The 14668-nt window shown below is 41.9% G+C and overlaps 1 protein-coding gene across 2 annotated transcripts in view; it reads right to left on the bottom strand.

Moving 5' to 3' along the window:
- LOC149307135 (OTU domain-containing protein 7A-like) overlaps positions 1–14668 on the bottom strand; it is a 72690-nt gene that overhangs the window by 11409 nt on the left and 46613 nt on the right. For both annotated transcript variants that reach the window (XM_089538356.1, XM_089538355.1), the window contains exons 5-10: positions 14207–14425; positions 13343–13444; positions 11851–11978; positions 10422–10534; positions 7933–8060; positions 6471–6620 (exon numbers count right to left, since the gene is read on the bottom strand). In XM_089538356.1, the coding sequence (XP_089394482.1) occupies positions 6471–6620; positions 7933–8060; positions 10422–10534; positions 11851–11978; positions 13343–13444; positions 14207–14425 (840 nt within the window). The remainder of the gene's footprint in view (positions 1–6470; positions 6621–7932; positions 8061–10421; positions 10535–11850; positions 11979–13342; positions 13445–14206; positions 14426–14668) is intronic.

Raw genomic sequence — 14668 nt, 5'->3', positions numbered from 1 at the left:
CGTTTCGAAAAGGAGCGCCATTTCGGTCTGGCCACTGGGGCTTCCCTACGCAGCGAATGGTGGCGGTGGGAAAACAGCCCCTTGAGGGCCGTTTGTAACCCGCCAAAGTCAATATTTTGCAGGGGATCAAATAATGCAGTTTATGAGGAAAGACATGAGAGTTTGTATTATGAGCCATTTTTCACCAGGTGGCACCAAAGCACAGCAATTACTCAGCCTCTCTAATTCAAGAGCGCATGTCGATGAAGCACAACTTCAGTAATAGCAGTATTTGCAATCTGGGAGAGCCACTGTGGTGTTGTGGCTTGTGTACTGGACTACAACTCTGGAGACCTGGGTTTCTGGGTTTGAGTCCCTGTTCAGTGCTGGAAACACACTGGGTGACCTTGGTCAGATCACACCTTCTCAGCCCCCAGAAAACCACATGATAGGCTCATGCTGTGTATGTTGGCTGGAGGCATCCATTTTAACTCTGGAGGGATGCCACAGCAGGCAAACTGTGCAGCGTCCCTCCGCAGTAAAAAGAACCCGGGAAAAACAGGGTTCTTTTTAAGGGTGCATGTCACAAGTGTGCCACTGGCACACCAGTGACATAAGTGACGTACAGCAACTTCTGCATGCTGCACTTCGCTTACGTCATCATGGCAGCGCCCGTGTGGATGGGATGCCACCATGATGCCACCACTGTCACATGCTAGGGGTTGGGAGTGTGCGGTTACTGTGCACTCCTAAACCCTGGTATCGGTGGTGGCACGCCACTTTTGGCCTATGTCACATTGTAAAGGATCTCGGGATACGCTTGTTGGGTTGTACAATGTAGCTGCTGAGGGGTACAAAATACTTCATGTTTGCATTTAAGTGCCTTTTTAAAGAGGTCGGTATTTATTTATTTTTTAATTGTATTGTATTGTATTGTAATTGCTACTGCAATTTTTAATGTAAAGTTTTTGCTGTTTTTATTGTGTCTTATATTGTATTGGTATGCTGTACTGGCATGTGTATGTAATCCGCCTTGATCATTGGAAAGGCAGGCTAGAAATAAATATTTATTTATTTATTTATTTATTTATTTATTTATGGCGTTACACAGGCTTGACAGAAATAAAGCTCAACAACACCGTTTTAAGCTTAAATGCAATATATAAATATTCAAGAAGCACCTTCAATCTTCTCCTCTGTTATTATTATGATGCTTTATTTATATAGCACTGTAGATTTGCACAGCACTGTACATACAAACAATAAAACAGATAAGAGTAAACCTGCCCATGGCGTCCAATTTAAGAAATATAAGAATAATAATTATGTTCCAAATAAACTGAGGCTCATGCATCCTGGGAAATTTTTACGCTGTGTTTTGAAAATGCAAACTAGAGTGAAAGGGGAGATGGAAGAGGAGCCACTTAACACTTTCCTTTCCTGTTCTGGGCCTACTTGGTTTGTCCCCTCCCCACCCACTGCTTTCACCTTCATCTTTTCCTTGATAGCTGTTGTTGTTGTTGTGTGCCTTCTAGTCGTTTCTGATTTCTGGTGACCCTATGGCGGTGTGTGCAAAATTTTCCACAATGAGAATATTTCACTTGTGCTGCTTCTGCTAATAATATTAACTATGAGCCAATTTGCTATAGTGGTTAGAGTGTCAGATATAGACATGGAAAACAGTAGTCTACCTGGTATATTTGATCATTTTTAATACTAATATAGATTTTTTTAAAAAATGAAGGCACACAGAAACAACACATTTGTTTTAGGGTGTCATTGCACATAGGAACCTGCATCCAAAAACATGTCAATTGGCTCTTCATCACTGTAGATGTATTGTGTGTCTTCAAGGCATTTCCGACTTATGGTGACCCTATCATGGGGGATACTTGGCAGGTTTTGTTCAGAGGAGGTGTGCTATTCCTGAGGCTGAGAGGGTGTCACTTGCCTAAGGTTACCCAGTGGGTTTCATAGCCGAGCAAGGAGTTACATGCACTTAGCCTCAAGGGAAGACAATGGCAAACCTCCTCTGAACAAATCTTACCAAGAAAACCCTATGATAGATAGGTTCACCTTAAAGGTAAGGTAAAGGTAGTCCCTTGACTTGAATGTCTAGTCATAACCGACTGTAGAGGCCGGTGCTCAACTCTGTTACTAAGTCAAAGTGCCAGCATTGTCCGAAGACAATCCAATGGTCATGTGGCCAGCATGATGGCACCGAACGCTGTTACCTTCCCACTGATGTGGTACCTATTTATCTACTTGCATTTGCATGCTTTTGAACTGCTAGGCTGGCAGAAGCCGGGACTGGTGAGGGGAGCTCACCCCATCATGCAGCATCCATGCCTCTAACTGCCAACCTTGCAATCAACAGAGCCAGCATCTTACCACTTGAGCCACTGCATCCCAGGTTCACCTTAGAGTTGCCATAAGTTAGAAATGAAGGCACACAACAACCCCTGCCCCTGCAACAGCCTTTTCCCGTGTGAAGTCAAAGGCTTTCATGGCCAGCTTCCATAGATTTTTGTGGGGTTTTCAGGCTATGTGGCCAAGTTCTAGAAGAGTTTATTCCTGGTGTTTCGCCAACATCTTCAGAGATGCCAGCCACAGATGCAAGCAAAACGTTGGGAATAAACTCTTCTAGAACATGGCCACGTAGCCCGAAAAACCCAGAAAAATATATAGCCTTTTCCAGGTTTGGTGGAGCTGCTGGCCAGGTGGAAAAGGGAAGAGACTTACTTTCCCATCCAGCCTCCAGACCTGGAAGGCACCCTTTCCTTCCAATGCACAGGTTGATAAGCCTCCTTTGAGATATCACCCAACGTGGTCCACGCTCCCCACACACCCCTAATGATGCCCCAATGGAAGATCCAGGTTGAAGTTCCTACTTGGCCATGAAAAACAGTGGATCACCTAAGGCAGAAAGACAGTCCTTCAGCCTAGCCTATCTTATGAGGCTGCTGTACAGGTGATGCTAAAATGTATTGGAGCAGAACACATTCCAAAAAGGTGGCAAGTAGCTTCACAAAATGAGATGGTGTTTGGAAACCAAGGAGGAGGAAAAAGTGGGAGCGCAATAGCAGAATCCCATTGATCTAATACATATTCAGGGGAGGTAATTAAACTAATCGGTGAGATGCAGCTGGCAAAGGAAATCCTCATCTTTGAGTATTAGCCAAAAGTCGGAGAAGCTTCAAAGCCACCCTGAGCATTGCTACAGAACTACATTATATTCAGTAGAAGATAAGTTCTGGAAGTGCGTTGTCCAGAAAACAGCAACTGTAAAATATATATATATATATATATATATATATATATATATATAATTTTGACAGCTTAATCTGTAGCATTTGACAGAAGCTTATAGTTTTGCATTTTTTACTGGAGAGTCACACTCCAACATGGAGAGGTGTGAGGCTCTTTTGCCAATTGTGCGATGCGTCTTTCCAGTTACTGGGCAGCTTCGCTACGACAAAGACCCACATTCTTAGGGTTGTAATGGGTCCGAAGTCTACTTTAAAAAGTATAATAACCCTCCCTTGCTCTTTCTTTGTGGACTCCCACAAACAGCCCGGAAATATAGCTGATCTTTCCAGATGGATTTGAATATGTCTACCGAGCAGCAGCTCACAATCGCAATGTCTCTTCCGTTCATAGTGTTGCCTTGTACTGATGAAATCAAAGGATGCTTTCAGCCAAGCTGGCAGGATTGCCGCTACACTTACCCGTTTATGGGAAACCATCCCTTTGACAGAAAGAGTTACTTGTGCCTTTGAACTGACAAATTCATGAATAAAGGCTCCTTGGAATCAATCGGCTGAAACCCCATGATTAAAAGGATTTCAGTATGGCGTTTGCTTACTTTATGCAGCAAGGTTGAGCCATCAAGAGGCTTCTGTTTGCTTTGCATGGGAGAAACATCTTCAAAGGAGGAAAGGAAAGGAAGGTACACTAGACTTAATGTGGGAATTCAGCATTTTTTGGAGGGGAGGGGGGTGGACACCAGCATGGAATTATAAACAACAACATCTTGTTTCAGTTTGGACATTGCTTTTTGAGGTTCCTGTGTTCATCATATTTCTATGTGTAAAACCACAGGAAAGATCTCTCGGTCAGCAATGATGCAAAATTGTGGGGACTGATTAGTTCAGAGAATGTCTTACTGTTAATGAAACTCCAAGTCATATTTCGTTACAGTGCATCTACACCATAGAAATAATGGATTTTGACACCACTTTAAGGGGCATGGCTCCATCCCACAGCATCCTGTGATTTGTAGTTTGATGAGGCACCAACACTCTTTGGCAGAGAAGTGTCTATTGTGGACTCCTAGTCTTCCACAGTTGCCCACTCCTGCTTTAAGCCTTGTGATATTTTCATCTTGCTCCTTAATGACCCATTTTGGCCACAGTTCGGTCTGTACCCAAAAGCGGACACCGCTATTAGAGAGAGTGATGAATGTTTCCCCCCATTTCTGTGCTTTTGCCCCTTAAATTGCTTTCTCCAGAATGCAACAATGAATCCCATTTCATGCCACTTCAGAGCTGGCTGATTTATTTATTAATTAACGAAAGCACAAACGAATGAATGCAAACGTTAGATAAAAGACTTAAAAGACTACGTCATGGCCGGCCGCTGTGCCAGCTTGCATGGTGCTGGTTCACTGGGCCTTCCAGTTGACTGGCATTTAATTAGAAACCTTCTGTTTTCACAACACTGGGCTGCCCCCATTAAAGAGACCCTTCCAACATTTTATTAACGCTTCTTTCTTCTCCTCTTTCTTTGGCGTTGCGTCACTGGGAAACTCTAATTAAATGTAGGGTTCTACTTGCTGCAAACCTTCAGAATTCATCGGTTTAGTGGGTGGGTGGGAATCCACGCACACCATTTCACAAACAATGTACAATGAAGGTAAGTGCGGATGGACTTCCAAGGTATACAGTGCGCCCGCATCATATGCGGGCACGCTTTACGCGGCTTTCAGCATATGCTGAAAGCTGCACCGGAAAGAAGGGGTGGTGCGTCCCATAGGGAGTAATGGGGTGCGTGCCTGTGGTGCATGCATGCTGCCACACCGCCGTGCCACCGTGTGCATGAGCCCCATTCATTTAGATGGGGCTTGAGCATGCACAGAATTTGCTTTACGCAGGGGAGTCCGCAACGGATCCCCTGTGTAAAGCAAGGGCAAGCTGTATGTTCACCTTATTTTTGAAAGAAGGGGACACAAAGGCAACCTAGGGCAAAGTTATGGAGAATCCAAGCTCGGCATACCACTTCTCCATCCAGCCATAACAAATTACCAATGTGACAATGAAATCCAGACTGTCAACAAGCACAAGTTATACTGGCAAGGCTGTTTTGTTGTTGCTGTTGTTGTTAACTGCCTTTGAATCAGTTCTGAATCCTGGTGACCCTATGGATGAAACATCCCCAAGACTCCCTGTCCTTCAGTGCTCTTCTTAGGTCCTGCAAATTCATACCCACAACCTTCCTTATAGAATCTATCCATCTAGTATGTAGTCTTCCTCTCTTTCTACTTCCTTCCATCTTTCCTAGCATTACTGTTTCCCCCTCCCCCAGTGTATACCTTCTCCTTACTTTTGGAAAGTGAGGACAAAAAGGCACCCCAGTCTCCCTGATCTGGAATACTAAAATCCAAAATACTCCCAAACCCAAACTGTTTTCATGGGTGGCCAACACAATGACACCTTCGCTTTCCGATGGCTCAATGTATACGGAGCAATGGATGCAAAATATAGGAAAAGAGATTGCACTTAAACATCAGGAAGAACTTCCTGACAGTAAGAGCTGTTGAAGATGTTCCTTCAGAGGAGTCTCCTCCTTTGGAGGCTATTTTTAAACAGAGGCTATATAGCTGTGTGTTGGAGGTGCATGGATAGTGTCTTGATGGCCCTTGTGGTCTCTTCCTACTCTATGATTCTATGATTTTATAAAAAGCTATGGAGAATCCAAGGTCCGGATATGACCCCTCCATCCAGTCATCACAAATTACCAACGTGACAATGAAATCCAGACTTAGTTTTCTGTGGGTTTTTTGAGTTATGTGGCCACGTTCTAGAAGAGTTTGTTCCTGACGTTTTCCAGCCATCTCTGAAGATGCCAGCCACAGATGCTGGCGAAATGTCAGGAACAAACTCTTCTAGAACATGGCCACATAGCCTGAAAAAACCACAAAATGCTATGGATGCTGGCCGTGAAAGCCTTTGACTTCATATTGGAAATCCAGACTGCCAACAAGCACAGGTTAGTCTGGCAATGCTTCAAAATATCATCCTACAACTCGCTCAAATACAAGCTTCAGAGAATCCCATGAACCCATGTTTCCGGTATGAACATTAGAGGTCAGACGCCAACTATGTTCTCTCCAGATCAGCATACAGCCAAAGTAAGTACAAAGAATATCAAAACGTCCACCAACTCTGCGTTCCCTTCCACTACCATACCATTTCCTTTTATATCTGCCATACCTTGCTCCCTCTGTTGATCTTTTTGCTCCATAGACACAAGAGCCGAGAAATGCGCTTGATCGTAGGCAAGGACAAGTGGTGAACAATGGCATCGGTTCGGCATGACTTCCAGAGGCAAGTAAATCCCACCAAATGGAATCGGAGCAAATGCTGTAAAGAGAAACCAAGTTTTTAGAAATACAGTATAAAACCAGGGATAAACAGACTAGAAAACTGGTTACAGGTCGAGTCTCTCTGATCCGGAATTCAGAAATACTCCAAAACCCAAAACTTAGATAGCAATGCCTTTGCTTTCTCATAGTTCAAGATATACAAACTTTGCTCCATGCACAAAATTATTAGAAAGATTGCATGAAATTACCTTCAGGCTCTGTGTATAAGGTGTATAATGAAACATAAATGGATTTTGTGTTTAGACTTGGCTTCCATCTCCAAGATAAGCAATTTACAGGTATTCTGGATTTTGGATTTCTGAGTAATGGATACTTAACCTGTACAGAATTCCAGATAAGGAAGACTCAACTTGGAAAAGTATTCTGGATTTTTGAATAAGGGAGACTCATTCTGTACAGATATTTGGGATTTCAGCATTCTAGATAAGAGAGACTCAACCTGTATAGTATTTTGGAATTCCAAATAAAGGAGACTCAATCTATATAGGTATTTTGGATTTCAGAATTCTGGATATGGGAGAATCAACCCATACAAGTACTTTGGAAATCCGGATAATGGAGACTCAACCTGTATAGTATGGATTTTGAAATTCCTATGTAGTATTTTGGAATTCCAATTAAAGGAGACTCAACCTGTAAAGTATTTTGGATTTCAGAATTCCAGATAATAGATACCCAACCTGTATAGTATTTTGGATTTTGGCATTCCAGATAAGGGAGACCCAACCTGTATAGGTATTTGGAATTTTGGGATTCTGGACACTCAACCTGTATAGGTTATTGAATTTTGGAATTCCAGATAAGAGATACTCAACTTTAGAGGTATTTTGGATTCTGTAATTCCAGATAAGAGACACTTGAGCCATATACAACTTCCATTTACTGGAATTTGCTCATTCTACTTTGTCTGAAGTTCTGGACAAGGCGGAAGGGAGAAGTGTTGAGGCATGCTTGCCACTACAACCACTGGAAGGCTTCTTTGCAAGGAAAAGGGAATGCTTCTTTCTTTTAAGAACTGGAGATATGAGTCACCAGGACCAAAACTATACAGCTTGCAATGAAATCTCTATAGAAGAGACATTAATGGTGTGCATTAAACAGAAGCTGGATAGCCATCTGTCAATGGGGATGCTTTGACTGAGATTTCCTGCATGGCAGGGGGTTGGACTGGATGGCCCTTGCGGTCTCTTCCAACTCTACGATTCTATGATTCTATGTTTGCTATTATGAGCAAATGTATTATTTGAGATGGCATAATTAGTAACACATGCCAAAACAAAAGCACTTACCTTCACCTCCGGAGTCCCGTAACATTGTATCTGCTACCACAACAATTGGCCGCCTTAATATATGCGCTAGAACAAAAACATGGAATTCCTCTAGGCTCTCATACACAGGATCTTCAGAATTTTCAACTCTGGAAAACCAAGAATAAATGCATACACTTTACTGAAGCTTTTTGCCCCTCTCCTTTCATTTACTTCCTACCCATGATTAATTTATGATGACGTCTCACACACAAGGCATATATGCAAAAGTATGCAACACCTTTACACCTCAACTCAAAAATCCAGAAGAGGGGAGAAACACCCTCATTTTATCCCTAAAAGCAAATGTGTGTGTGTGTGTGTGTGTATAATAGTTTCCAGAAGATGCAAACACAGGATAGATAAATGTTGAGCTTGGCAATGTACAACAGAGAACAAAACAAATGCAGAGTGCATTGGTGGAGGAAGGCACCAATGAGCAAAACTGGACATTTCTCCATGTACATGTATTTCAAAGACAAATATGACTGTTTCCTGAAGAGAATGGATTTATCTATTTTGGATTTTGGAATACCTGCAATGAACCATAATACTAGTGAGACTACGGAAGGTGTGGATTCCCTCGATTTCACAGATCCTTGCGTTTCTCTCCAGCCGTGTCTCTCCCCATTCTTGTAAATACAGTACAGCTACTTCCTATGCCACTTTTGTTGTTGCTCAGAAAGGTTTGGATTTTGATGTACAGCAGCCCCTCCTTTTACGTGGGGGATCTGTTCCAGACCCCCTCGTGAAAACAGATTTTCAATGGCAAACCTCCTCTGAACAAAACCTGCCAAGAAAACCCCATGATAGGTTTGCCTTGGGGTCTCCATAAGTCGAAAACGACTTGAAGGCATGCAGCAACAAGAAGAAGGTAGAAGGGTAATTCCTGCCTGGAATAAAAGTAGTTGAGGAATAATGTGGGTTTTTAAAGCATTTCTGTACCTCATCTAAATAGTATAGCTAAGCAAACTAGTCACAGCAGAATACAACCTCCTCTCATCCCTTTCACCCTTCATATAGCATCCCAGAGATAATGTGGTTCCTCATACTTCCATTTGGGAATTTATTTTGGATTTTCGCCACCACCGCTACCTTCATCCAACACTTGTCCAAGAGATGCTTCCTACAGATTATATGTCCTCTTAACTAAACCTAAGAGACTTGGTGGAGGAGAGGTACCTCTCCTCTTTCTGGTGCATGGCAATCCCTATTAAGGAGGACTGAGTTGCACTCTGACAGCCGTGGCGTTATATATTTCAAATATGTATTAGTCTCACGTCTGCTTGTCTGCGTGCATTCGCCCTCATTTTCGGAGAAGCAAAGCTGTCAAAAGGGCCTCCCTTTAAAGTCTGAAATATTTTGGCAAATACCTAACTCTAATTGGAATATACCAAGCAGTGCAAAAACCAAAAATAAGCATGAGTTTTGTGCAGTATGTACTGTCTCAGGACAGAATGAGGTTGAGACAACGGCTGAACAAGACCTGAATACAGAAGCAGTTGTAGATTGAGGCATCCTTTGACAAGGAAAACACCCCACAAACAGCATTTGGAGACAATAGCAGAAACAAAAACAAAACCGGCACAAGGCCTTACTGGTTTTTAATGGGCATCCATATGTAGTAAAGAGGTTGCTTTTATTAATGGTTGCTTTTCAATGGATGTGCAATGGAGAGATGGAGCAGGTTAGAAATCTTGATTTAAAAAATGAATTAGATACATAGATAAATACAACTGCCTTGACATATCATGGATTCTTTATGCACAGATTCAGCCACCCATGGCTTGAAAACATAGTCAGCCCTTCTTATACACTGATTTTTTATACACGGATTCAAGCATCTATGGTTTGAAAATGTTCAAAAAAAGTATGCATTTCAAATATCAACCCTTGATTTTCCACTTTTTATAAGGGACCCCATTTTGCTATGTCATTATATTTAATGGGACTTGAGCATCCATGTATTTTGTTATCCATGGGGGATTCTGGAACTAAACCCCAGTGTATAACAAAGGTCCACTGTATTCCAAAAAGTTATACATTCCAAAAAGCAAGCCTTGATTTTGCCATTTTGTATAAGGAACACCATTTCACCATGTCATTGTATTAAATGGGGTTTGAGCATTCACGGATTTTGGTATCCATGGTGTCTTGAAACCAAACACCAGCGGATACCAAGGACCCATTGTAAATACACCTACAGTGATGGCCCAAAATTAATATTAATATGAAGGGCAAAATGTTCCTCTGTTCTTTTTCAACCTTTTCCAAGTTACCCATAATTTAAAAACCATTAGTCACATTTTTATGGAAGCACTGAGATCTTTTCAGTATACTAGACCAGGCTTACCATTCACCACCAACAAAAATACACTCTTTTTATTCCAGACAAATTTCTATATGCAGGATTGATCTAATAAACTATAAGTAGGCAGCTAAAGGGAAACAGGGCAAGGCACTCCACTTACCCGCCACCCGTGCCTCCGTTTTTGCTGAAATGGGTGCGCGGTTCGCTTGAAGCCAACTTTAGCAGTTCGTTCCATTCTCGCTCCCATTCTTCTTCTGTATAAACTAACCCCGACTAGGAGACAAATAAAATCCATTTTGAGAAACAAGGAGGCAAACACATGAGATCTAGTGGTCTGAGCGTTGCACTACGACTCTAAAGATTGGGGTTCAAATTGCTGCTCAACCATGGAAACCCATGACCATGGATGAGTCCCACACTCTCAGCCCCAGAAAAACCCATGATAGGTTTATCTTAGGCTCAGTGTAAGTTGGAAACGATTTGAAGGCAACAACAACAACAACCAATACAACTCATACCATACAGAAGAGTTTCGCTTTGATTATATCTCACTCATAGTCCAGGATTTGCATCTTAGGTCCAAAATATACTGTAGAGGTAACCCAGTTTGAGACCGCTTTAACTGCCCTGGTTCAATGCTAGGAAATTCTGGGAACTGTAGTTTTGGGAGACATTGAGCCTTCTCTGTCAGACAGCTCTAGTGCCACAAATAAATGACAATTCCCAGGATTCCCTAGCACTGAGCCAGGGCAGTTAAAGCGGTCTGAAATTGGATTACTTCCGCAGTGTGTTTTGGCCCTTAGTCATAGTACAGGACTCAAACTAGTACAGTCGGTCCTCCTTATCCATGGATTCTTTATCCATGGATTCAAGCATCCACAGTTTGAAAATATTCAAAAAAGTATAAATTCCAAATAGCAAACCCTGATTTTGCCATTTTATACAAGGGACACCATTTTGGTACGTATTGTATTTAATGAGACTTGATCATCCATAGATTTTGTTATCCCCTGGGGGTCCTGGAACTAAACTCCAGCAGCTAAGGGCCCACTGAACACCACAATGGGAAATCAATACTTAGATAAAGAAAATATTAGATGAAAAATAGCAAGATTTGGCCTGCTCTGGAAGTGACATTTAATCTCCCAGACATATGGGGTTGGATCAGACTATGCAGGACTGTGGGGAAAGTACACTGCAGGTTTTGAGGCATTTTTCATCCTCTACTCTTTCAGTATGGCATAGTGGTTTGAACATTGGACTACAACTCCAGAGACCAGAGTTTGATTCCCATCTTGGCCATGAAACCCACTGAGCGACCCTGGCCAAGTCACACTTTCTCAGCCTCAGGGGAAGGCAATGGCAAACCTCCTCTGAACAAATCATGCCACGAAAACCCCATGATAGGTTTGCCTTGAGGTCGTTGTAAGTCAGAAATTACTTGAAAGCACACAATACACACATATGCACTTTCAAGTGTGCCAGGTAAGAGTCCTTTGGCACTTATGCCAATTCCACCACAACATCATTGTGAAGAAATTCTAAATCAAGCCTTGAGCAAATGACTCCTCTCTTTGTGCCATACAAACCTCCTTATTCTGCTGCGTCTGTTGCCACCTCCACCGTCTCTTCAGTGCTTCCCTTTCGGCGCCACTTCTCATCATGGTGTAGAGCGCTTTCCGTAATACAAGGTCCCTGTCGTGAAAGCCCCACATTCCTACGAAAAATGCAGACGAAAACACAGCAAACATTGCAGATCAAATACCAAACAAAGGAGGAAAGCCACCAAAATGCATGATGAAGAATTGAAAAAAACAGCTGCACAATATAAATCATTAGCCTGGTTTCCCTAATTGCTGCTAAACTTCCTTTCACTCTGATAAAACTTGTGGGATAAACATGGCCAAGATTAAATAGGTTAATGAGGAGCAACGCTGGATTCAAAGGAAGCTTAAGAGGCCCTCTTAAAAAGTAACCAGAGAGTTGAGTCGTCTGGTGCAAAATACATTTGACTCCAGCTTTGCTAGGAGGAAACCAAACGCTCTGATTTGAGCCTTAGAAATCCAGAGTCTGGCTGGCAGGCCTTGAACCGCTAATGATCACTAGGAGCTCTTCAGAGGCTTTCAGATATAATGAGCCAAGGACCTAAGGGCTTCTAGTCTCCCACAACGGAGGGATGAGCATCCTTTGGAATCGGTGCTCTTCATTAAATCACCAGAATTGACAATATTTGATTCCGGGGGGGGAATAACCAAACATAAGGTTATAAGCCCTGTCTGCATGAGCCAAATAAAACATATTTCCTCTGTCCTCTTGGTGGGGACTCCAGATGATGAAGCGTCCAACCCGAGTTCTGATGCGAACAGTTTGGATGACATCTGGCTCAGTGGTTGAATGCCAGTCCTGCAGCTACAAGGTTGTGAGTTTGATCCCAGAGGGCTCCAAGGTCCACTCAGCCTTGCATCCTTTTATAGGTTGGTAAAATGAGGACCCAGCTTGTTGAGTGCAATTGGCTTACAAATTGTAAACCATTTGCAGTGGTTCTCAACCTCTGGTCCTCCAGATTTTTTTTTTGACTTCATCTCCCATTATTCCTCTGCTATAAATATTTGCATGACTTCCTACACCCCCATACCTAGGACATGGATATGTATCTTTCATATGTTGTTGTTGTTGTTGTTATTTACTTCTTCCTTAGCATTCATGACATTCACTCCTTCCTATATAGTTACAAGGGTGAACAGCAATTTCATACTTCAAACCTGAAAAAGCTACTAGTATTGTTTTCCCTCCTTCTATTTCAAGAAACTGAATAAATGGATCCCAGTCTTTCAAAACTTTGTCTGATGGATTTTCCCCCCCGAATTATGATGGATAGTGTTTTTTCCATTTCTTGCCAATCTTAGAATTTTTAATATCCATTCTTCTTTAGATGGTATTGCTGAGCATTTCCATTTACTAGAGTACAGTCCTTGAGGCCATCAATATCATATAGTGCATGACCTTATAAGAAGAAACAGTGGATTATAAATATACAGATTAAAACAGACAGTTGTGCTAGTATTATCTCAGGAGGCCTACCTAGAGAAGCAGCGTGTAACAAACAGTTTCCATCACCCGTTGTTGCCAATGGTAGTAGCCGCTTACAACTAGTACATACTGTAGACCACCAGTTAAGACGACCTGAACAAAAACATACAACTGCTTAAATATTATGGAAGACAAAGTCAACAGAAAATATCGGAAAATACTTTTATATATGATTACTGTGGCAAGAATGGTATTTGCTGCACAATGGAGAGATTCAGCGATGCCCTCAATAGACGACTGCCTTTTGAATGCACTGGATATAATGGAAATGGACAGACTGACTGTGCATTTAAAAGGCAAGACAATTACAAAGGGGGGAGATATATGGGAACCGCTTTCCGATATTGTATGGGAAGATAGTCGCGTTAAAAAAATAAATCAATATAGGTTATATTTTCAAGAATATAGTTGTAAGAAAATAGGGTGACAGATAAAACCTTTAAAATTATTATAAAATCCAAACAATAAAAATCACATAAAATATGTACAATAAAATATAATTAAAAATCACGTAAAATATAGTTGAGTTAAAAACAGACTAAAAACGCCTGCTCCATAAAAACCACCTTGCTGTGCATTATGTACAGAAAGCCTGTTGACATAAAAATATTTGTACTCAGCGGCGAAAGGCCAGCTATAATGATCTCCTGCTTTGATCATTATAGTTGTGTGGGTTTTTTTTTTTTTTTGCACTTTTGCATATCTTTTACAGACAAAAAAAGACCAGATCTATAACAGAGTATTCAAACCATCTTTGTTTGTGATGCAAGCACCCTGATGCAAGAGTAGAATACCACCCAATTCAACAATATTGTAAAAACCAGCCAAAGCCTTGCATCTTCAGTACTTACTCACCGGCTTGTTCCAGCGCAATCATGGTTGCTTGCTCAATCAAATCCCTTTCAATGAAGCTCCTAAAATCTTCACTGTAAACACTAAGGTCAGGGAGCTGGAATGTGTAGATGGGCATCTCCAAAGGGAAGTGTTCATTGTTGCATTCGCTGGCCACATGGGAACGCGCCAGGGAGACTATTGCGGAGCTGGCATGAGAAATCCCTCTAGAGAGCCTCTTTTCTACAGAGTAGCAAAAGAAAAGACGGACAAAGTCAACTCCACAACGCAGTCTTAAAACATCTTTTCTTGCTGTTGGGGTTGCATGCCTTCAAGTCGCTTCCAACTTATGGTGACCCATAGGGTTTCTGGGGCTGAGAGTGTGTAACCCACCCAGAGTCGTAGTCCAACACTCAGTGGTTGTTTGTTGTCATTGTGTGCCTTCAAGTCATTTCTGACTTATGGTGACCCTAAGATCAAACTATC

Source organism: Sceloporus occidentalis, unplaced genomic scaffold (genome assembly GCF_023333645.1).
Source record: "Sceloporus occidentalis isolate IW3139 unplaced genomic scaffold, rSceOcc1.0.p SCAF_9, whole genome shotgun sequence".
NCBI lineage: Eukaryota > Metazoa > Chordata > Lepidosauria > Squamata > Phrynosomatidae > Sceloporus > Sceloporus occidentalis.
Note: the sequence above shows the minus strand (reverse complement) of the source record. Positions and strands in the feature narration are given on the sequence as shown.